This window comes from Hippopotamus amphibius, chromosome 3 (genome assembly GCF_030028045.1).
Source record: "Hippopotamus amphibius kiboko isolate mHipAmp2 chromosome 3, mHipAmp2.hap2, whole genome shotgun sequence".
In the NCBI taxonomy this organism is placed as follows: domain Eukaryota; kingdom Metazoa; phylum Chordata; class Mammalia; order Artiodactyla; family Hippopotamidae; genus Hippopotamus; species Hippopotamus amphibius.
Window position 1 is genome coordinate 98,802,061 of NC_080188.1, and position 23,709 is coordinate 98,825,769.

The 23,709-nt window shown below is 57.5% G+C and overlaps 1 protein-coding gene across 11 annotated transcripts; it reads right to left on the minus strand.

The window, feature by feature from the left end:
• Nucleotides 1-55: 55 nt before the first annotated feature.
• On the minus strand, nucleotides 56-23,707 carry DEAF1 (DEAF1 transcription factor). 11 transcript variants are annotated; one of them, XR_009052579.1, is made up of 12 exons: nucleotides 23,319-23,703; nucleotides 21,211-21,308; nucleotides 19,749-19,878; nucleotides 19,314-19,433; nucleotides 18,629-18,858; nucleotides 17,546-17,611; nucleotides 13,828-13,954; nucleotides 12,927-13,055; nucleotides 12,388-12,516; nucleotides 10,480-10,727; nucleotides 3,784-4,174; nucleotides 56-478 (listed from the first exon to the last, which is right to left on the minus strand). XR_009052579.1 is itself a non-coding variant. In XM_057726523.1 (12 exons), the coding sequence occupies exons 1-12, from the start codon at nucleotides 23,605-23,607 to the stop codon at nucleotides 374-376; spliced, it is 1,812 nt and encodes a 603-aa protein (XP_057582506.1). In that variant the 5' UTR covers nucleotides 23,608-23,701; the 3' UTR covers nucleotides 56-373. The 11 variants fall into 11 exon arrangements, 4 of the variants coding, with proteins under 4 accessions (XP_057582506.1, XP_057582507.1, XP_057582508.1 ...); XR_009052577.1 differs by having other exon boundaries at nucleotides 19,314-19,460; nucleotides 23,319-23,702; XR_009052578.1 differs by having other exon boundaries at nucleotides 3,784-4,150; nucleotides 19,314-19,460; nucleotides 23,319-23,701.
• Nucleotides 23,708-23,709: the final 2 nt, after the last annotated feature.

Sequence of the window (23,709 nt, forward strand, 5' to 3'; positions counted from 1 at the left end):
GAAACTGAACAGCCCCGGCCCCGGGTGGCAGGGAGGTTGGGGCTGGAGTCGCCCATCCGGGTGGGGCAGGGGCATCAACTTTATTGACAGACATGTATGTACACACGTTACAGAACACGACAGACCTGTAGGGAAAACCGGATGCTCTTGATCCAAGGGATAAAAAAAGCACCGTGAGCAGGCGTCGCGGCCCTGGCTGTGTCCACCGGCCGCCAAGGAGGGGCCTGCACCCCCCAGTGCTGGGCGGCAGGAGCGCCCTGCCAAGGGCACCGGGCACCCGACGTCCGCTCATAACTTGGCCAGCAAGTTCCTCCTTGTCCTCGGAGCCCCCATCCTCAAGGGTCCTTTCCAGCCACAGAGGCCCCGCGAGCCCTCACACGGTGACCTTCTCGATCACACTCTCAGCGACGTGGACGTCGTCCCCCTGCACGGTGACAGCTGCTGACTGACCACACATGTGCTGGTGGTCCTTCCAGTCCTGAAAGGAAGGACAGACCCCGAGTTATGGTTCAGAGGGAGAAGGCTGCGCCGGGGAGTGGAGCCGGGGGCGGCCACGGCCAGCCCTCCGAGGAGGGGGCTCCCAGCCTCCCCCACCCTCCGGTTTAAGGGACCAGCTCCAAAGGCCCATGCCCACGATGACCCTGATCCCCGTCCGCGCTCTGATCCCACTTCCTCCCTGGGACCTAGACAACAGCAACCACACCTGCAGCGAAACACCCGGACCCGATGCCACTGCCCACCCCGCTGTTCATCATCTTATCATGGCGGAAGTGAGGACACTGAGCGGGCGCCAGCCACGTGTCCATCGAGGGGCGGGTGGCCGGGACCCCCAGGGAGGTCAGGAGGACGTCCACCCCACACGCCCCCTGCTGGGGCAGCAGCTGCTGTCACCCTTCACGGCTGGGAAACGGGGCCAACCTCGGCCGGGACCAAGCTCCGGGGACTTCACAGGCATGGTTAGTGGAGACAAGGCCCCCCGAGATGTACGGCGAGGTTAGGCTTCGGTGAAACGTGACCAGATGTGAACATCACACACTCAGAAGAACGGAGACCAGGGCGCCCGCTGCCAGCGGTGACCCCCAGAGGGCAGGGTTCCAGCTGCCTATCTTCGTGCTGTCCTACGTCTTCCAAACTTTCTACAGTGAGTGTGCCTTATTTTTATAATAGTAAAATTTCAAGTCGTTATAGGCATACCTCGGAGATATTCCAGGTTCCGTTCGAGAACAAAGTGAACGTCACGATAAGGCGCGTTACACGAGACCGCAGGGCTCCCGTGGCTCCTACAGGTTACGCTTACACTACACTGCAGGCTACACGGTGTGTGACTGTACCAACCCCATTCACACACACCCTACTCCTAACACTCCCGACCGTCCTCTGACAACGCAGGCGGCCACAGACCTTCAATCTGTGAAACCCAGTATCTGAGAAGTGTGATGCAACAAGCCCTGCCTGCACGGCAGAATAATGAATTTTTTACCTGTATTTCTAGTGACGTAACTCGATGTGCAGTGTTGTGTTAACCTCTGCTGCACAGCACAGTGACTGAGTTACACACGTGTATTTTTTCTTTTCCGTATGCTTTTCCATTGTGGTCTATCACAGGATACTGAATACAGTTCCCTGTGCTCTGCAGTAGGACCTTCCTGTCCATCCATCCTGCATGTAATAGTTTGCATCTGCTAATCCCAAACTCCCACTCCATCCCTCCTCCAACTCCCCTCCCTCTTGGCAACCACGAGTCTGTCCTCTATGTCTGTGAGTCATTTAGTTCACTTGTGTCATATTTCAGATTCCGCATATAAGTGACAAGGTATTTGTCTTTCTCTTTCTGACTGACTTCATTTAAAATCATCATCTCTAGGTCCAACCATATGCTACAAATGGCATTATTTCATTCTTGTTTGTGGCTAATACTCCATTGTACACATGTACCACATCTTCTTTATCCATTCCTCCGTTAAGGGACATTTAGGTTGTTTCCACGTCTTGCCTACTGTAAATAGTGCTGCTACGAACACTGAGGTACATGTATCTTTTCGAATTAGAGTTTCCTCTGGATATATGCCCAGGAGTGGGATTGCCGGGTCGTATATGGTAGCTCTATTTTTAGTTTATTACAGAACCGCCATACTGTTTTCCATAGTGGCTGCACCAGTTTACATTCCCACCAGCAGTGTAAGAGGGTTCCCTTTTCTCCACACCCTCTTCAGCATTTGTTATTTTTAGACTCAAAAGAATAAATTTTTAAATTGAAAATTACCTGACCATGTAAATTACCTGACTCTGTAAATCTATACAGTATATAAACCTTCATGCATGTTGGGCTCCAGCCCACACTGTTTCACACTGTACATAAACATTCACTCCAGATGGGTCATAAATCTAAACATAAGGGCTGATGGGAGCTCCCCAGCGGCCAGCGGTGAGGACCCTGCTCTCTCACTGCCGGGGCCTGGCTTCCATCCCTAGTCGGGGGACTGAGATCCCACAAGCCACGCAGTGCGGCCAAAAAAGTAAAAATAGCTAAAAAATAAAATTAGCTAAAATTATAAATGTTTTAGAGGAAAATAAGAGATTTTCCTAATCTTGAGTCAGGGAAAAGTTCTGAGATACGACACCAACAGCATGATCTCCATTACAAATTTTTAAAAAATAAATTGGACTTTTGGGGACATCCCTAGGGGTCCAGTGGTTAAGGCACTGTGCTTCCTCTGCAGGGGGCATGGTTTCAACACCTGGTTAGGGAACTAAGATCCCACAAGCCACACGGCACAGCCAAAAAAATTATAATAATAAGCAATAAAAAGTAAAAACTAAACTGGACTTAATCAAAATTAAAAACTTTTGCCCTTCAAATGACACTATTAAGAACTAAAGAGACAAGTCACAGACTTGGGGAAAATACTTGCAAATCATGTATCTGATAGAGGACTTGTATCCTCAATACACACAGACATCTCCACACTTGATAAGAAAATGATCTCATTTAAAAATGGGCAAAAAATTTGAATGGACATTTCCTCCCAAAAGATACTCAACTAATGGAGTCTTTGTCAACAAGATTATACCTGAAATTTACCAGCCCAACTCACAAGAGGTCCCAAGGCTGCAGCTTGCATTTAGACAAAATGTTATCTGGTTAACATGATTCCACTAAGAAATAAACCCACGAATCTTCCTGTGATGGTTCAAAGTCAGGGCAGAGTCACCAATCAGCTGGCCTCAGGGGTCAAAAGCCAGCAGGAACTCGTCCCCCCAGGCTCCTCCCAGCGTCCACCGGCATGCGGATGCCCTTCCTTAGCCCACGGGCTGTCAGGGAGACCAGGGAAAAGTGCACCTGTGGGTCTTTTTCCCAAGCTTCCAGCGCTGCGCACAGGCCAGGGCTCAGGAGCACAGCTGGGAGCCCTTGGACACGCTTTCCACGCTGTGCTGACCCCCACAGCCCCCCGGAAGCCCTGAGACACACAGGAGGAAGGTGCCGTGTCCCACACACCCTGGTCCCGGGGGTCATCCCTGCCCACCTCCCACCCGATGATATCTCAGAAGAGGGAGCTTCGGGAAGCCGCCGGCCCCGGGCCCCTGCGTGGCAGAGGCAGTGTCACAGGCGGTGTGGGGACACCAGGGCCGAGCTCTGCGACTCTCCATCCACCCCACACATGGGCAGTCTGAGGAGGACAGGATAACCCCTGGGGCCCCCAGTTCACTGCTCGGCCGCTCCCTGCGTACGGGCGAGAACAGAGATGAGCCTGAGCTGGGGCCACTCCTACCAGACGCTCTCACCTGCTCAGAACCAAAGGCCAAGAGCCGCACACACGGGAATCGCGCAGTCGGCTACCTTCCAGGACCTGCGACGAGGCGCCCAGGGCTGGGAAGCGCTGCTCGCGACGCCGTCAAGGCCACAGGGGAGCAGCTGATGTCACGGCCACGGCCATGGCCACAGCCCACGTGGCTTCCTCGCAGCTTCTCCAGAGCCCGGGAAGGGGAGAGCAGGGAGGCGGGGCGGGGCCTCGGGCGGTGCGGTGATTGGGGGCGGTGCTTGGGGCGGGGCGGGGCCTACCTTGCGCTGGCAGAAGGTGGAGCAGTAGTTGACCTTGTGGCAGCCGGTGCACTCGCTCAGGGCCTCTCGGCCGCAGTTGACGCAGGACTGCTGCAAGAGGACACAGGCGTCCATCTTGGGGGCAGAGTGACCTGCGTCCCCGCCCCCCGCTGCCCAGACGCGGGGTGGGCGCCGCCGGGCGGGAGGCAGACCTGCCCACCTGACTCCAAACACCAGGGGACTTCACTGCGGCCAAGTCCGCTGGGAAACCCAACTCAGGAAGACCAGGGCTCTCAGCCAGGCCCTGGAGGCCCCCCCCCGCCGGACCCCCATCGGCAGCAGCAGGGCAGCCTCTGCCCCAGCCACCCAACTCGGCCTCTGTGCACTCTCCCCACAGGACACAGGATGGGAAGGAGCCGCTCCTTCCAGCCAGTGGGGCGGGGACCTCAGTGGCACTGCTAGCGCCCGTGCACGAGGCCCCTGCTCCCATACACCTGTGAGCCACACGCCTGTGACACCGCTAAGCCCCCCTCCTCCTCCCCCCCCCCCCCCCCCCCCCCCCCCGCGCTCCTTCCCTGTATGTGTGCGCGTGCACGTGCAGAGCAGCAAACTTCTTGGTTCCTGTTCTGGATTCCAGCTTCCTCCTCTCACCGCACTGACCAACACTTTCCACCCATAACCACCAACCCCCCCACCCGCCCCCACTCCCTCCAGGAAACACGCATCACAGGGACGCTGAGGTACTAAGTTCACTTGTCCCTTGCCTCTGCTTTAAAGGACAAAATACGTAAAGAAGCAAACTCTGCAACCACACAGAGAAATTCCTCCACGGAGAGCAAAGGATTCACAGATTCCCCGGCATCGTGAGTGGGAGCAGAGGTGCAGCTGCCTGCGAGGCTCGGGGGTCCCTCCTGCTTCTCAGCTAGGGAGTCCTCGGGGAAGCGGCCAAGTGTTGCACACACACCCCTCCCCCCCCCACCTCCAGAGCCCGTGAGCCCTGCTCACCTGGACCTGCCGTGTTGGTGCTCCTGGCACCAGTGCAGTTCTTAGAAAACAGCAAGCACTCAATAAATAGCTCTGAACTGAATCAAAAGCCTGCGTCCTGACTAGACCTCGTGGGGCGGGTGTTGCTCTCATGTAACAAGTACTTCCAACCCTTTGGGCCTTCCCAACACATCCCCTTGGAAAATTATTTCTTAACCCAAAATAACCAGGAGCAGGGGATCCAAGAAGTCAGACATGTCAACTGACATACAGATGGAGACGGACGGACACAGAAACCCTCAGGGCTGTGTCTGCACACAGCAGTTAGGACCCACACGTGTCCACGCTGCTGGCCGAGAGGCCCAGGTCTGGGTTCCAAAGACCGCTCGTTCTCCAGGAAAGGAACCAGGCTCTCTGGAGAAATGGCTGATCCCAGGGCTGTGGCAGGGAACCCCCAAAATGGGCCTGGAGGGTCTTCTAGGGCCAGCAAGGAGGGAGGTGCTCTGAGGGGCAGGTAAGGGATGTGGGCACCAACGGAGAGCTCCCAAAGATGCAACAAGGCGAGCAAAACAAGTAACACGGGTACCATGAACCCACCTTGATACAAACAAACATACAGACAAATGTACAAGAGACAAATTACCCCACAGAGGAGAATTCTGAAATATTCCTAGACCACCCTTGTCCCGGGGGAGGACCCCCACCCAGGGTAACTAAGTGAAGAAAAAGGGAAATCACTTCACAGACAGAAACCTCTGATCTGCCCCCAAATGTGTGTGCTGGGCATGGGCCCCAGGGCTTGGGGTGAGATGAGGCCGGCTGGTGGCCAGTGGGGGGGCATGGGGGGGAAGGCTTATGAGAAGAGAGAAACCAGAGAGCCCTCTTCCAGGTGCGGCACGGCCGAGAGGCACATCTGCAGCCCGGAAGAGGCATCACCAGATCCGGCCTGTGGACACCTGCTCTCCTCCAGCATCTGCTGTGCAGTCCAAGGTGCTGTCCGGACCCCCTGCTGCTGCTGCTCTTCTGACCACATCTCCCTCTTGAGAAATAAGCTGGGAAGATCAGTGAAGGCCTGAGAAGGAGCCAGGAGACACCGACACAGGCAGAGCACAGGCGTGGGCCCAGAGTGCGTGCGGACCCCCAGCCAGGGCCCAGCACCCTGCAGCCACGTGGCCGGCTTCTGCTGGACACAGCGTCCTTGACGGGAAGGGCATCTGGTCTTCTGCCCTGTTTAATCTCTGCTGAGCTAATTATATACACACAACGCAAGTGCCCCATGGTTAAAACTGGCAAAATCTCCTTAATAGTTCAGCAGAGTTAAAACTTGATTTTTGAAGAAATTCCAAATAAAACACCCAAGCAGGCAGCCTGCTTCCCTCCCTGGGCTGCGAGTGCCTGTGTCCTCACCTGGAGCCGGGGAGGGAGGGTCCAGCCCCCTCCCTGGTCCACAGCCTCACCTGACCGGCCCGCCCACCAACCCCCGGCGCTGTGGGGAGGATGCTGTGGACGGCTGGGCAGGATCTGCTCAGACAGTTCTCCGGAGCTGCCTTTCCCTGTGACCATCCATGGCGGGGTGGGGGGCGCCCTCTCACCCTGGCGATGTCAGGGTGTCCAGAAGCCCCTCCACGACAGCCACCCGTGCTCCCTGCTTGGCTGCCTGGCTCCTTGCCTCCCAGACCGCGCAGGCCACCTCTCCCCACTGTCACCTGCTGCAGGGACAGGTTTTGTGTCCCCTCACACACACTACTCAAGTCAGGGCCTCTCAGCCCCCCGAACCTCCCACAGCCCCAGAGGATCCTGGCGAACAATCTCTCCAAGGAGCCCGGCTCCCAGGAACCCAGCGTCCAGGCACTGTGGTCGTCCTTGGGCCACAGGGATAAGACACATCACCTACTACAAACGGTAAACACACAAGGTGCAGAAAGTGGTCAAGCCACGTCTGCGAGCAACTTAACCAGGTCACCTGCGGAGCCTCAGGACACCGGCACACACGAGGACACTGGTGCCCACCCGCCGGCAGTGCCAGGACAGGAGGGGTGCCTGACATCCCCTCCGCCGTGTGCTCAGCTTACAGGAAACTACTCGAGGACATGTCACACCTACAGCCCCAGAGAGAGGACACGTGCTGTGAGGGCTCCAGCCACTTCCAAGCTCAGGACACAGGAGGTGTCGGATGCCGCGGCAGGGCGGAAGCTCCAGCCAGGCAGGAGTTTAAGGGTAAAGGGATTTCATGTCGCATTTCTTTCTTAGAAATACATAAAATTGCAAATGAAATGCAAAGCCCAACCTTTCACAGGCGGGGCCTGAGCACTCCAGCCACGGGGGACACTCCTGGCTGATCCATCGCACAGGTCCCACGGCAGGGTGGGTGGGGGCATTCTGCACAACAGGAACTTCGCTTCTGGACCCCTACATGCAGGATGAGCCTGGCCGTGACTGTGGGCTATTCCTGTGTGAAAAACAACCCACGAGCTGACTCAACACGGTGCCCTGACAGCAACCTGGAGACCAACCAGGAAATGCCTGGCTGCGCTTTCTTTTTTGTTCCATCTGTCACTGGACGGTTTTCACAGAGGGAAGGAGACGTGTCTGAATTACTTGTAATTTTATTCTAAGAAAGCTCCACAAAAGTAATGAAAAATGTAAAAGTGAAAGTTAAACCATTTTCCTGCTGCACTTCCCTGCTGGGATGGGGTGCGGGTGTCTGGGCAGCCAGCGCCACCCCTGCCCAAGCCGCCCGCCACCCAGCTGTGTGACAGGGACACAGCAGTTTCCCCGCCCGCAGTCCCGGCCGGGGGCATCCTTGCCAACCCCCGGGGAGAGGAGGGCGCAGCCGGGCCCTGGACTCTAAGTCAGGACGTGCAGGTCTGCCACGTGCTCAGCGGGGACGGGGGTGCAGAGGCCGTGGGGACGGCACGCGGCACACGTGGGGGGTGCAGGATGGGCAGCCGCCTTGGCAAGCAGGCGGGCGGCTCCTCAGAAAGTGAACCTGAAGGCACTGTGGGGCCCGGCGGCTCCGCTCCAGGTGCACACCCTGGAGAGGTGACGACAGACCCACACAGACACTGAGCACAAACGTGCAGAGCCTTGCTCACGTGGCCGAAAAGGAGAAACAGCCCAGATGTCCACCAACAGTCGAGTGAAAAAACAATGTGTGGTGTGATGCCTATAAAAAGGACTGAAATTCTGACCCGGGCTACAGTGTGGATGGACCTTGAAAACACTCTGCTCAGTGAAAGAAGCCAGACACGAAAGACCACGTGGTGTGTGACTCCATTTCTAAGAAAAGTCCAGAACAGGCAAAGCCACAGAGACAGGAAACAGGGCAGTGCAGCTGGGGCCTGTGGGTGGGGTGGGCAGTGATGTTAACGGGCCTGGGGCTTCTTTGGGAGGTGAAGTGATCTGGAATCAGGTGGTGGTGATGGCTGTACACGTTTGTGAACAAACTACTGGACTGTGCACCTCATAGCAGTGAGTTCCACAGTATACGATCCGTATTTCAACAAAGAACAAACTGCCCTTTCCTTATGCACGTTAGGGGTTTTTCTAAACTACGTGATCAGAAATATGCGAATATACAAATGCACAAAAAAAATCAAGACATTGGTTACAACTGCAAAAACCATATACAATTAGGGATTTTAAAAATGTGACTAGTAAAATGTTTATGAACATGAAATACACAGAAATTAAATTATTAAAAACCAGTGACCGAGCAGCATGAGACCCCATTTGCTCCGCGTGTGCAGCCTCTAAAGCCAAAAACACCGGAGAAGCAGCTGCCATCCCAGCAAGCAGAGCAGCCTGCAGGGCTGGCCCCCCAGACAGGCACTCGGAGCACAAAAGGCAACGATCTGAAAGCCTGAAAGCAACTAAAGCAAGCAATGGCGGGGGGACTGAACCCAGCGGGGAGAGGCCTGCAGGTGGGGCAGCGTGTCCCTCAGGACATCCCCAGCCCTCCAGGTGTGTGTGGCCACAGCCTGGGCTGTGCAGGGTGAGCAGCGGGTGGAGCTGCCAGATGCCTGGAAACCAAGGGGGGAGGCGCAGTCAGCACAGGATGGCCGCAGGCCCTTGCTGTCCCTGGGCAGCTGTCCCCGGGCAGCCGTCCCCAGGTTTAGCCAATGGAAACAGCGGCTAAGAAGGCAGCGCTGGGCAGAGACCTCAGTGCCCCTCCCACAGGAGGGCCTGCATCCCTGCACGTGAGGGTGGCAGCAATGCCCCCCGCCCAGACTGGGGCTAAAGATGTGACGGGTGGAAGAAACCGAGACAGACCCCCCACCTCCACAACAAAGTACGGGAGAGCAGCCAGGAGCTCAGCTGCTTCTGAGAACCAAGTCCAGCACTTTTCCGGGGAAGAGACAGAACCCAGCAGAATCCAGAGCTTCTGTCATGAACAAACCAAAAGGCCCAACAGACAATTGAGATGAATGGAAGGTGGAGGAAGGAACAGAGCGTCCACCGTTGGAAGGAAAGGAGTGAGCAGAAGTGGGTCCTGAGCCGACCTGAAGGTCAGGGTCAGCCAAGACATTAGGTAAGTGGAGCTACAGGAAGAGGCAACCATGCTGAGCAGCCGCTGGCCGGGGCACAGGCAAGAAAAGGAGACTCCATAAAGGACCGTGTGGATTTTCCACCCACTGCCTCTTGCCCGTGGAAGCTCCCCTAACTAAGATCCCGCAAGCCGTGTGGCACGGCCAAAAAAAAGTTAAGAACCTGAAAACACCTTCTTTCCTCCTATCTATAATAAGTAGTGCTCAATGAAAGCTTTGTTCTTATATGAATTTGGTGGGAAAAATTCAATTTGATTAATTTACAAATCAAAGTCCACAGTTACTGTAACTGAGAAAACTGACATCAAAGACGTATCACTGTCCAGCCTCAAGCAGACCCCACGAGGGCCCCGCCCGCCCTTCCTGCCGCCCCTGCTGAGCCCTGGGCCGTGAGGACGCGCCTCCTCGCACATCAGCACCAGTGCCCTCCCTGGAGACTGCATCCAAAAAGGTGCCTCGGGGCTGAGGACCCTGTGCCACAGAAACCAGCTGCAGGAAGCGCTCTGGGTGCCATTCTTCCCGGACCTCAGGGACCTCGTCGGCGGTGAAATACCCATGAGGGTCCTCCGGGGCCGAGATGCGGGCACAGAGCTGGGCTCCTGGGGGGGCTGGTGACCAGAAGACATGCACCTTCCCCAAAGACACATGGAAAGACGCTTCTCCAGACTTAATAACACGCGGGACGCATTTCCCCAGGAGGAGGACGGCCTGACAGGGCAAGTGACGGCTATGCCGGTCGGACGCTCAGAACAACAGCTGGTGTGTGTGAAGCATGAAAACGCCCGATGCTAACGGCTGCCCCTCGTCTATCGGAGAAGCTCCACTTGCACGCGAGTCTCCGGGTCCCCCGCCCAAGAGGGCAGCCGGGCCCCGCAGGCGGCGGCCACAGACCTGCTGTGCGGCCAGTACCTCTTTCCGCTCCACATCCGCGTGGGCTCTGGCCTGGGCGGCGGCGGCTTCCCGGTAGGAGCTGGCCTGCTTGGCCTGTTCAAACAGCGTCTTCAGCTGCTGTGCGGTGCTCAGCAAGGAGTTGACCATCTCCTCCAGGTACAGCCAGCTCCGCTGGTCCGACATCTCTAGCCCGCTGACCACCGAGGGGGACACGGGTTTGGTGGGGGTGGAGGGCGGCACCGCCAGGGCCGGCAGGGATGTCAACACTAGCACATGGAAAGCAAAACACAAAAAGAAGTGAATATGCCTGCTGTCTTCAAGGTGCCTCCACGCTCTCATCCAACATGGGAAAGTAGAATGGTGAGCAGATCACGGGACCTGAGATGCTTCGGATGCAGAAACACCCTCACACCCGACACTACAGCTGCAAGCGGGGTGACCACAGAGCTCGTGCAGAACCAGTGGGAAGGCAGCACCGGGGTAAGGGAGCAGGTTAAATCGTGTAAAAAGTAAACCAGGCAAGAGAACTAAAACCTCCTAGTTTCGTTTCTGCTCACACAGAAAGCCTTCGGGGATGTCTGTGGTCACCCGGGGGGTACTGATCAGGGATGTGGGAGACAGGTTTCTCTCAGCTGAAAGAGAAAGTCATGGAGGCGGGAGGGGAACCGCGAAGGGATGCTGTTCTGGACAGGAAGTGGACACCCGCACATGTGGACACGCACGGACTACCCGCCTCTGTCTCAGAGGGCCCGGGGGCACAGCGCACCCAGGCTGCACTGCTGAACGTCTAACATCCCCCCAGGGAAGAGCCCTGACTGCAGTGTCTGCCGATTCGCTGGAGTAAACACTCCACAAGGCCTGCTTCCAGCTCCCAGCACCGAGGCCACTGGACGTGGGCCACACGAGACGCTTGGAAGCCAGACGAGCAGCGCCCATCCTCCGCAGCCATGGCCAGACCTCAGCTGTGACCCACCCCCCCCCCGACAGGGCAGGGCCCTGGAGGGACGGGACCCTGAAATGAGCCTCCAGGCCTTGCTGCACCGGACTGTAAGGAAACGGGCAGCGTGACAGAGTGGACAGAGGCCACAGCAGCCGCTGTCAGGGTCCCCGCCGGACAAATCAGGGACCCTTCTGACACACATAACCCCAGTGACAGCTTGCAACTCCCTGAAGAAAACAGGAAGCCACGAGTCCACAATGAAATGGGTGAGCAGACGGCGGCAGCAGCCAGGGCCTCACAGCCCCCCTCGGGCACAGATGACCGCACGGGGACGAACACTCCCCCATCCAGGCCCCGGTCCCGGCCCAGCAGAGCTGGCAGGGCCGTGGCCCGGCCGGGGGGCTCACCTGGGCCTGGGGATGGGGTTTAGGGCCACGAGTAGGGTGAGCTTCAAGGATGGAGGGAGTTTAACAGCAAAAGGAGAAAATGGTGAGACCAGCAGAGAAGAAGAGCAAGGGGCGCCTCATAAAACTCATGGACAGGTTTCTATCTTGCTGTCTTTTCTCTAGCGAAAAATGTAAAAAACACAAAGGTCCACCAGCTGGGGTTATCACGCTCCCTTTAAAAAACTGCAGACACAGAAATGCATCCAAAACGTGCCGTGAGTGACTAATCGTTCAAAATGCACACGCGGGGCAGGATCCCTGTGAAGCCCCACAGCCTCTCACCCGAAGCCACCCAGCCGAGCGTCCTCACCGGAGAGACACCCAGTACAGGGTCCTGGTCAGCGCCTGGCTGAACCGCGGGCTCTGCAGGGCACAGGGTGCTACGTGCGTGGCCTCACCCCACACAGAAACGAGCAGCAGCTCCAGTGAAAGCTGGTTCACGAGCACAGGCCTGAACCCCACACCCACGTCACACAGAGAGCCTTCCAGCAGGAGCGATTCTGAGTGCACGGTCGCTCACGGGGACCCTTCTACACTCACCTATTTTGGGATGAGACGTCGGCAATGCAGCCTCTGGAAATGGTGCGATCTGACAGCTGTCCTGATACCCTGGGTAATGGGGCTCTGGGTGTCCAACCCTGCACGGGGGCTGCACGCCTGCTTCTTGTACTGTCGGGGAGAGGGACATGGCGGCCTGAGCCCTGGCTGCGCTGCACATCCAACAGGACAGCTCCAGAGCCCCGGAAGTGCAGTGAGTGAACTGTCGAAACGACAGTGTCTGGGATGTACTGGGTAACATAAAAACAGTGCAAACGCCGATTTCTACTGTTGCCTTTCACTTTCCTAACACGGCTACCAGAGTGTTTACAGGCGCACACAGGCCGTTGCTGCCCCACAGCGCCCGTCTAGGCTCCGCAAGCAGCCTCCACTCTTTAGGTCCTGGTCCTGCCACAACCGGCCAAGCCCCTGGCCCCCCACCACCTGCGGGAGTCCCCAGAGCTCCTGCCAGTGAAAGGCCCTGCTGGGGGGGGGAGGCGGGGCCTCCCAAGGCTGCAACACCAGGCGCTGAGACAACTTGCCTGTGGCTCCAGCAAAGACATCGCCCTGGGCCGGACTCTCCGAAATGACCGCAGTGGCCTCCACGGTGGACGCCCGGTCGAAGGTCAGTGCGCCCGAGGTAGTGATCTGTCCTGAGGGGGTCACGGTGACTGCAAAAGCAGGAGAGCCTTCACTGCGCGCTGGGCCTCCTGGGCACATCTCAGAAAACCCAGGGGCCGGGGCAGAGGGGTGAGTATGCAGCAGCACCCGCCGGCCCACCAGCCACTGCTGCAGGGGCCACAGCCAGGCGGGGGGAAGGGGGAGTTGCCAGGGACGCCCACCCCCCACCAGACGCAGCTCCTGCTGTTGCATCCCGGACACCTGGGTGTACTGCCTTGTCAGAATGCAAAAAATAAAATTTAAACTAACGTAAGAAGGACTTTGTAGTTTGAATTAAGAAAAAGATTTCCATCAAAGTTGAAGAGAAAAAGCAGCCGTGTCCCCTGGCATTTCAGGGGCTCCGTCTCCTCCTGGCCGACCAGCACCCAAGGTCACAGGGTCACCTCGCCTGCCGCCTGCAGGAGTCGAGTCACTGACATAGCCCTCTCCTCCCACTGCAGCCTCTCCGCCCCCCCAGCCGCCCCCCCAAGCACCCTGTCTCGTGGTTTCAGGATTAGGTGCCTCCTCCCCGCCCCCCTTCCTAGACGTGCACCCGCTGCGCCAGCCCCAGGGCCGTCTGAGACCTCTGAGGGCTGCGCTGACCGAGACCCAGAGCCCCAGTCACAACGTGAGGTCCACGCCGAGGACAGGCTGGGACAGAGGAGGCCAGGGAGCCCCTGGGGTGGCAGCTGTGCCTGCTTTGCACCCAGACCCCATGGCCACACATGTGAGCAGGACAGGCGAAGAGCACGTCCCAGGTGATGCTGCTTCACTGACACTCACAGGTGGTGGCGGCAGCGGCGGGAAGCAGGGTGATGTTCTTGGGGGCGTCCTTCTTAACAGGCGTGGTGGGCAGCTCGCTCTCCTTTTTGCGCCTCTTATAGGGGACGAAGAGCCTGACAGGCCCACTCTGGAGGGTGTGAGAGGCAAAATGAGACGCATGGAAACGCCACCCCAGACTGTCCTCCCACGGACAGCCTGCCCAGAGGCGCGCCCAGACGGAGCCGGCCCCAGGTCGTAACTCCCTTTAGGCCCCACAGGCCTTAAGAAAACAGAAAACGTACTTTCAGATAGAACGTGTGAGGAACAGTGCTTCAAACAGGAGAGAAGCATCAGCACCAATTTTTAGGAATTCCCAGAAGACAGAAAACAAGTGATGACCAAGGAAGGAGAAGGGAGGGGCCCCGCAGCCCCCGCAGCCCCAACACACGGGAGAAGAGACCCTCGATAGAGCAGGAACAGCAGCAAAACGTGACGGTCAGGGGAGCCTCCCAGCTCCTGCCCAAGACCCCTGCGGGCTCGCTGGCCTGTCCTGCTGCCCATTCACACCCGCTGTAGACCCGCAAGTGAGCTTTTGTCCTACTTGTCAATCCCAGAGCCTCCACTGGGCTCTTCCCTGTGGCTCCTCCCTTTATTGGTTTTCTCCATGTGATGAGATGTTGTTGTCACCTCCTGGGCTGAACTGTGCCCCCAGCACTCACCTGTGAGGCCCTGACCATCAGCGTGGCTGTATTGGAGTGAGCAGGTGACAGGTCTTGAGGGTGGGGCCCTGCTCTGATGGGACTGGTGTCCTTGTAGGAGGAGCCACGTGAGCCACAGCCTGCAAGCCAGGAGGAGCCCCACTGGGAGCGAAGCAGCACCCTGACCTGGGCTGCCCACCTCCACAACTGTGAGAAAGCCAATGTCTACTGCTGAAGCTGCCTGGCCATGGTGCCCAGCCCCGGCCTCCCACCCCAGCCTCACAGACTGAGACCCCTGCTGACAACCTTTCAACGTGCTTCCTTCAGCCCTGTAGACACAGAGGCTGCGTGGAAGCCTCATCCGCCACCCCCGCGATGGGCCGTGTCTGCCGCCTGTCACTTTTCTTCTGTGTGGTTCACACATCCCCGTCCCCCTACACGACATTTTAGATGCCACACTGAGCGGTTGTGCAGACGACTCCCCCTTCCTCCAGGGCCTCCTGGTTGCAGTCCTAGATGAAGTCTCCCTCGCCGCAGTGTGGCCCTGCTGCCCCGCCGGCTGGCAGTGGTCAAGCTGCTACCCCGGGGTGTTGGGCTCCACTGCTTCCAGCCAACTGCACTACCCTTTGCAAACTGCTCCACTGTCAGATCCAGTCACTTAAGGCTCCAGTCACTGGGTGGCTTTTAGGACAAACCTTTGAGGAGGCTCCTGGGGGCGGTCACCATCCCAGTGAGTGGCTTCACTGGCCGCCCTCCTGCACTGCCAGCCTCCTTCCCACGGGCTGCCCTGGAGCAGGGTGGGAACGGCATGCAGGCCTTCAGCCCTGCTTGCCGAGCTGCTCGGTCTTCTCGGCTGGCCTCCATTGTGTGCACGTCCACCGTAGGGGCAAATGGCCAGGACGACAGGGCCACGGCACCTGGAGAGGAGCTTCCCGAGGCTGAGCTGGACAGACACGGGGAAGGAGTGGGGCTCGGCTCAAATGCCAGACTCACAAGATGCCCCTGGATAAGTGTCCTTTTTGCTGTGTGCCCCCAGGACAACCTCCAGAAGCCTTCGTGGCCAGGGTTACGTCCCTGGGCGTGGGGTGTGGGGCATGGGGCGTGGAGCCCTGCACACCACCAATCCTGAAGCAGAAGCCACAACATTCCAATTTGATGAAGTCGGACGTACCAGTTTTCATCTCATGGACTGTGCCTTTGGTTCCATGTCTAAGAAATCTCTGGTCTAACCCTAGGTCACAGAGGTTTTCTTCTACAAATTTTAGTTTAGTTTTGGACAAATTTTGCTCTGTGATCCATTTTGAATCTGCTTGTATATAAAGTGTGACTTTTAGGTCAAAGGTCACCTCTACACCTACGAGTGTCCAACTGTTCCCACGCCTCGTGGGTGCCCATGTGGACGGGGGTCTGCTCCTAGATCAATGGGCCCCCTCTGCCAACACCACATGGTCGAGACCGCAGAAATACAACGGCAAGTCTGCACATCACGTGCTGTGACTCCTTCCTCCGGCAGGCACCTTCATCCTCAAAGCCATGCTGCTACCCCATGTTCTTTGCCTTTCGTCATGAATCTTAGACTCAGCTTGTCGATGTTTACAAGATCCTGCCGGGATCCTGAGGAAATTGTGTTAAACCTGCAGACCGATGCAGGGAGAAGCACATCTTCACCGAGTCGAGGCCCCCAGCTCTCAGTCCACGTCTTCTCTGAGTTCTCACGTTGGCAGTGTCTAGATTCAGTGTGCACGTTCTGTGCGTGGGCCACCAGGTGACACCTGAGGATTTTGGCGTTTGGAGTGACCATAAGTGACCCTACTGTGTACTCCATGCTTCCTGATGGGGCTGACCCCCCCACTCAGCTCCTTTTATCCCTGCAAGACCTCTGAGGATGTCACCTACCACTCTTCCCAAGCAAACTTAAACGTATTTTATTCTCATACAAATATCCTGCTAGTTGTTCTACTAGAATCACGTGTGATCTATACATGAACTAGACGATTTTAGAATATTTGGCTTTCCCACTCAGGACCATCTCTCCAATTAAGTTTTCTTGTATAGCTGCTAATGATTAACCGGGTGAGTAATCAAAATTAAAAAAGGAAATCTCATTAAACAGATTTTTAGTTAATTTTAAGACATTTAAAAAAAATAGTCAGACTTCCTAGGTGGCGCAGTGGTTAAGAATCTGCCTGCCAAAGCAGGGGACACAGGTTCGGTCCCTGGTCCAAGAAGATCCCACATGCCTCGGAGCAACTAAGCCCGTGAGCCACAACTATTGAGTCTGCGCTCTAGAGCCTGTGAGACACAACTATTGAGCCTGTGTGCCACAACTACTGAGCCCATGTGCCTAGAGCCTGTGCTCCACAACAAGAGAAGCCACCGCAATGATAAGCCCGTGCACCACAATGAAGAGTAGCTCCTGCTCTCTGCAACTACAGAAAGCCCACGCACAGCAATGAAGACCCAACACAGCCAATAAGAATAAATTTTAAAAGTAATTAATTAAAAAAAATAAAATAAAAGTAACCTTACAATTACTGAAAAAAACAAAAAACAATATTCAACAGCAAGAAAGATTGAAACAAAACTGGTAGTTCACACATTACAAATTAGTATCACACTTTGAAAGCCATATAGCAACATACGTTAAAACTAATGAAAATGTCCGATTTTTTAAACTGTTAAGAACTTAGGACAAGAAAATACTTCAAAAGACATTAAAAGCTCTCTATATAAATCAGTTCAGTGCAGTATTTTTAATGATATAACGTTAAAAATGCAGACTGTAAAACAGTACACATACACTTCTTGTCACCACAAAAAAAAAATAGTGAAGTTAAGATGGGGATGTTATAGGAGCTTTCCATTATTTAAGAAAGTTTCCCTTAATATTCTTTGAGCAGCCGGGGGCCCACCTGAGGCCTCACTCATGAGAGTAATGTTCGAAAACCAGCATTTAAGGGAGAAACTAAACTGGAAGCAGCCCTGAGAGGAGCTGAGGGGTAGTGCGGAGCCCATGGGGAGCGTGCGGGGGCCCCACTCACCAGGGTCATGTCGTCACAGCAGGCGGCACAGGTGCAGGAGGCGGCGTGAGGGTTTAGGATCCCGTCCTGAAGTTTAAAAAGTACCACAACATGTGAGAAAGTCGACCCTTCAAGTGAGTTGACAACCCCAGATTTCACCCAGTTTCACCCCAATCCACCCATGAAGGTGAAATCCCTTCATTTCCAGAATCTTCTCTTTTGCACACACTGCTGCTGGCGGCAGTATCTACCTCTTCCCTTCCAGGGAGTGTGGTGTGACCTCTCTCTCCACCCCAAGAGCTAAACCAGAAACAGGAATGAGGAGCCCTCTCCTCTCACAGAGGAGCTCAAGGAGGCAGAAGCTGGGTGTCTTTTAAAAAGTCATGAGCAGGGACTTCCCTGGTGGTGCAGTGGTTAAGAATTCGCCTGCCAATGCAGGGGACACAGGTCCAATCCCTGGGCCAGGAAGACCCCACATGCCGTGGAGCAACTAAGCCTGTGCGCCACAACTACTGAGCCTGCTCACCACAACTACTGAGCCTGTGCACCACAACTACTGAAGGCCGCAGGCCTAGAGCCCATGCTCTGCAGCAAGAGAAGCCACTGCACTGAGAAGCCCGTGCATAGCAATAAAGCGTAGGCCCCGCTTCCCGCAACTAGAGAAAGCCTGCGTGCAGCAACAAAGACCTAATGCAGCTAATAAATAAATCAATAAATAAAAGTTAAAAAAAAAGTCACAGGCAAAATTACTCAGTTTTCCTGGGTCTCTCCCATGTATACATATTATTAAACTTCCGTTTGATTTTCTCCTTTTAATAAATAAACAAAAGTCACATGACTGGAAAGGAAGCTGATAGGTTGCCTCACCCACCCCTCACAACCAGGTAAGGAGTAAACACTCTCAACATCCAATTTGAAACATCAAGAAACAGACAGAAACGTTAAGTGACTTACTCCAGGTCACACAGCAAGTGAGCAGAGGACTCAAACCTCCATCTAACTGCAGCCTGTGGGCCCCAGAAAGCCCTGCAGCTGATGCCCTGGGAACCGGGCCTGCGGCCTCTGGCTCTGAGCAGGAGGCAGGGAGGCGTGGGCACTGGGTACCTGGATGAGGCCCTGCAGCGGCCGCCCTGGGAGCCGAGCCTGCGGCCTCTGGCTCTGAGCAGGAGGCGGGGAGGCGCAGGCGCCGGATACCTGGATGAGACACTGCAGCGGCCGCCCTGCATAGCGGATGCTCCTCTTCCAGTCTTTGCTGCTGGCCCTTCCTGCCATGGCTTCAAACTCAGTGGGGCTATACCAGTTCTCCCCCTGCTTGATGCAGCGCCCCCGGCCCCCTGGAAGGACGAAACCACCCCTGTGGTTCCCGCTGACGCCAGGCCAGGCCCATCTGCCCTCCCGGCCTCCCTGTTCTCAGCTGCTCCCTTGGTGCCCCACGTGAACCCATGTCTGCACGGCACTTCCAACTGCCTGCCTGCGCCCCCACCCGCTGCCCACGGTCACCGCACGCTCGACCCTGTCCCACAGGGCGCTCGTGACCTCTGCCCACTTGCAGAGCCTTCGGCCTATGGGTCACCCAGCTGACCCAGGACCTTACAGAGTGTGGTCCAGCCCTGCCCCTGCCACAGGCCCCCCCATTTCTCAACATCCTGTTTACTCAACTAGCTTCTGCGTCAGCACAGCCTTCCTCGCCCCAACTTACCATGGGGGGTGCAAGAAGAAGGAGGTCCTCCAATCAAACGCAGCAGCCTGCCCATCCCACCCCGACCTGCGCCCACCCACGCATGCCCACCTGAGCCGAGCCTGTTCTTGTACAAGGTGCCGCTGATGTTCCGGCAGCGCACGGGCAGCTCGCTGTCGTACACTGAAGGGTCCCAGTTGTACTTGGTTCCCCCTTTCTCTTGGCCGGGAGCTAGAGGAGGCGGAGGAGACTGAGGGCCTTGAGCAAAGAGAGCGGCGTGAAGATGAGACCCTGAACACACCCCGAGTCACAGAAAAGCAAACCAAACAGCTCGATTCTAGCAGGTTCTCCCCCCAGCTCAGTGCACCGCCCCCTGCAACGCTGCGCAACTCTTTCACTGCCTAAAATATTCCACTTTTTTCTACTTACACTAAACAGTATTTGATATTTGAAATTCCCCACAAAATAGAAAAGTCCCCCCCCAGGGATAAACTCCACCAGCCCGTGGTGCGTTTTGCTCCCCCGGCCTGGAGCGGGAGGCAGTACCTGGGGTGAGAGGGGCGGCGGGCGCCTTCAGCCCCGCGGTCTCCACGATGCTCCCGTCCGTGTGCACGACGATCAGCGTGGCCTTCTCGGTGTTCAGGCTGTCCCCGATCTGCAGGGCTGTCCTGCCCGACTGCAGGGAAGAACACGGGAAGTCAGGTGGCAGCAGCCGCACACGCCTGCATGCCAGGATGTGGGCCTATGGAGAGGTTCCCGCTGTGCCTCACGCCTCTTCCGGATGCAGAGCCGAGGCCAAGAAGAGGCGACGCCAGGTGTGCGCGACCCTGAGCGAATGCTCACACGGCTGTCCAAGTTCTGGGATAAACATGTTCCTGGAACAGGAAACGCCCTCCCCATCTGCCTGGGCAGCCTCCAAGTGGTCACAGGCCTCAAGGGAGGGATTCAGAGAGACCAAGTCCATAACCGCAGCCAAGATCCGGTGCAGGACCCCTGCTCATGCCCAAGCCCACCAGAGACAGGGCCTCCCGCGCCACGCCTCTCCCCTGGGCTACATGCTGCCGCCTGCCTGCGCCAGCCCACTGGACGCCCCCCTCCTGTCCCTGCGGGCGCTGAGCCCACCCTGGCTGCCCCCAGATGTGTGCTCACAGCTTCACTCAGAGAGCCCTGGAGTGGACTAGACACCCGGCACCCCAAGGTTGGGGTGGCTCGCATGCTTTCACCGCTGAGAGGACAAAACTAAGGCGAAGAGCTTTCCTCGCATCTGAAAACTCGCCTTCACACCAGGGAGGCGAGCAGCAGCCTATCGTGGACGGAGGCCCCCACCCACGTGCACACGCACACACCCGCCTGCTCTCACAGACCTGCAGCGTCAATGCCTCAGTAAGGGCATCTACACTGCTCACGTCCGAACCACTGAACTCGTGCAGCCCTCGACTGGAAAAACAGAATACTTTGTGTTTGTTTGAGAACCACGAAGTATTTTTCTTATGAAGGCAGGTGGGACATGTGGATACTTGAGATCCCTCTCCTTGTCAGTTTCCAGTAGGATCACACTAGTCTCTGGGTCTTCCTGTCCTCGGAGCCCACCGACTCGGGCTTCCCTAACTCCCCGACCTTCTGGCTCTAGCCCCTCCTAGAAAATGAGGATGTGACAGAGACTGCCTCAGGCAGGGCACTGGCTGAAGGCACCAAGTCACTGCCTGGCTATCAGCTTGTGCGAGTCCCAACACCATAAGAAATAAACCAAGATTAAATCTGTGTCCCTGAGTCCTTCATTAATCTGCTGCCCTTACACTCAGGAGCAAGAGTTTTCTGTCCATCGCTACCCCAATGACAACCACTCTGCTTTCAAGTGCACAGCGTCCTAGGTACGTGACCCAGGCTACGAGGACACTGCGTGCTCTCCCTCCCCGCCCCTCCCAGGCGTCTGGCACAGGGCAGGCTCATGGTCTCTGGGGGAACGGGCCCCCCTCCTCGGGCCGGAAGTGCTCCCGTGACAGCTTACCAGCACATGGCCTGAGAGCGAGGCAGCATTCGCCACCGACGTGGTGAAGACGTTGTCTGCCGAGGCGCCCACGTTGGCCACCGTCACAGTGGTCACCTCTGCAACACAGGAGCCTGACTCAGGGCCCAGCTAGAGCCAGAAGCCACTGAGGAGAGGGCTGGGGGTGAGGGCGGGGCACGGCGGGTCCAGGTCAGGTATCTGCACTGCCGTGGGAGGCCTCACGCTACACACGAAACTCCTGACCAATGTTTCTAGACCACAGTCTGAATGACCTAGTATTTCCAAGGACAAAAGGCCACCTCTCCCTCCCTGCAGAGCCTGCCATGCACACTGAAGACTGCAGGGCACGCCTGCCCCCACACACTCACTAAGCCGGCCATGGCTCTGCCAGACCAACCTGGCCTCTCGCGCCCTTCTAAGAAAAAACACACTCCAAGGAGGGCCCTCAAATCCTACAGAGTTCCCTCCCTTCTGGGTAGGGACCCCCCCCAGCACAGGACAAGCTTAAGTCCAGCCCTCCCTCACCATCCCCCACACCTCCACCTGCCACTGACCTCTTCCTCCTGAAAAGCGGCAGACCATCCTGTGCCCCCCCCCCCCGCCCTCCTACAACATCAAGCCCGGCCCCTCCCAGCAGCGTCTGCACACAGGGGTGCTGCCCCCCGCCCCCCATGTCCCCCCACCACCCACGGCCCACTCCTAATGGGCTACCCTGAACAGCCTTCCCTTGATGCTCAACTCCCCCCCACCCTGGGGGTGGCACCATGTTCCAGACTGTCCAGGGCCTAGAGAGTCTGTGGCCTGGGGGAGGTGCTCAGCTTGGCCAAGTCCCGCACATTCCATCAGTCCGTGCTCACTAAACTTCTCCAAGACACCTGCTCCCAGCCTGTCTCCTCCACCATGTCCCAGGGAGCCTGGGGCTCAAGTCTAAAGAGCTCGCTAGCAGCCCAGAGGAGGCAGCCTCAGCAACGTGTCCCGCTGCTTACAAAAACCCAGGAATCACCTGACCTCAGTAATTCACAACGAACAAGTTTAACACAGTCAAAAAACACAACTATAAAACTCTGCAGGAAAAAAACACCTGCTATTGATACATTTCTGCTATGTCGTGGTGAATAGCGTCACATTTCTTTCTTGCATTCAGAAAAAACAAAGCTGAAAAAACACCTCACCATCCAAAATCTCAACTTTAACCAGTTTAGCTACAAAAATGGGGCCCTTTAAGGCCACAAAGCCCGCTTCCTGCCCTTTGCGAGGGTCCTAGACAGACTGCAGCACACCCAAACCAGAGGCACTGGGCGACAGGGCCGGGCTGCAGGCCCCACCCAGCACCTCCAGGGCAGGATAAAGGCTGGGTTCCCCCAGGTAGGGAGGCCGCTGTCCGGTTCTGAAACCCATGAAGCTCCCTAGGGGAGAAGGGCCTCAGCACACTCCCCAAGGGTTCCAGCTCCCAGCTCTGCCGGCCACTCAGGAGCCCCCAAGCAGGAGGCAACATGCTTGGGGACGTCTCTACCCTCTTTGGGAGGTGCCAAGGAGGCAAAACCTCTAAAGGGCGCTTTGGGGCGTGGCTCACCAGCCTTGAGAATGAGACAGCAACCCAGGTGGTCCCCCAGGAGGAAAGATCCCTACAGGAAATGGGGGCCCTCGGGGACTGGCTGGAGGGGAGAATGAGGAGTACGGTGCTGGCCTCTGGGTCCACTGCCCCCAAAGGCTGTCAGGCCCCCCAGGCCGGGTGCCAAGCCTTGTTCCCCAGGGCTCAGGTCACACCTGAACCCACCCCTGGGATGCCAGGTGACCAGACGCACCCACCCCCAGGCTCCACCGGGGCAGGGCCCGTGTCTGACCCCCATGTCACCAGCACCCAGGAGGGACCGAGGACGGGCGGACCGGGCAAGAGGCAGGTGCCGAAAAGGCTCTGGAGAGCACAGAGCGCGGGAGGGAGGGAAGGTGTCTGGGGGGAAGGCGTGCGTGTAGGTAGGTGTGCGGGGACCAGGGCCCACGAGGCAGGTGCGAGGCCTGAGCCGGGGAGGCTGGGTGGGCAGCCGCGCGGGGCAGGTGCGGGGCGGGTGCGGACATGTGCGCGGGAGCCGCGGGCGGGCGCCACTTGCCTGCGAAGGCGGCGGCCGCGGCGGCCTCGTCGGGGCCGGGCAGGGCCTCGGTGCCCATGTCCATGTGCCCGGGCTCGGCGGCCATCACCGCCACGGCCGTCACCCTCCGCGTCTCGCGCTCCGCCTCCGAGTCCCCGTCTTCCTCCGAGTCCTCGTCCCTGCTGAGCACCGGCTCCTCCGCCTCGCCTCCCGCCGCGGCCGCGGCCGCCGCCGCCACAGCGGCCGCGGCCGCCACCGCCGCCGCCTCGGCCAGGCCCAGCTGCTTGGCGGCCGAGTCCGAGTCCTCCATCCGGACTCCGCCGAGCTCGCCCGAAGGCACCGGCCGGGGCCGCCCGAAGGCCGGGACGGAGCCCGAAGCGCGGCGCCCGAGGAGGCCGCCCGAGCCGGGCCG

What these genes read in the sequence shown, in the direction of transcription:
- DEAF1 (XM_057726523.1), bottom strand. Translation starts at nt 23,607, where the DNA reads ATGGAGGACTCGGACTCGGCCGCCAAGCAGCTGGGCCTGGCCGAGGCG. An exon ending in CGCGGCCGCCGCCTTCGCAG is followed by an intron (nt 21,309 to 23,318) that starts GCAAGTGGCGCC and finishes CCTGTGTTGCAG; the next exon opens with AGGTGACCACTGTGACGGTG. An exon ending in TGTCTTTGCTGGAGCCACAG is followed by an intron (nt 12,517 to 12,926) that starts GCAAGTTGTCTC and finishes TCTCCCCGACAG; the next exon opens with TACAAGAAGCAGGCGTGCAG.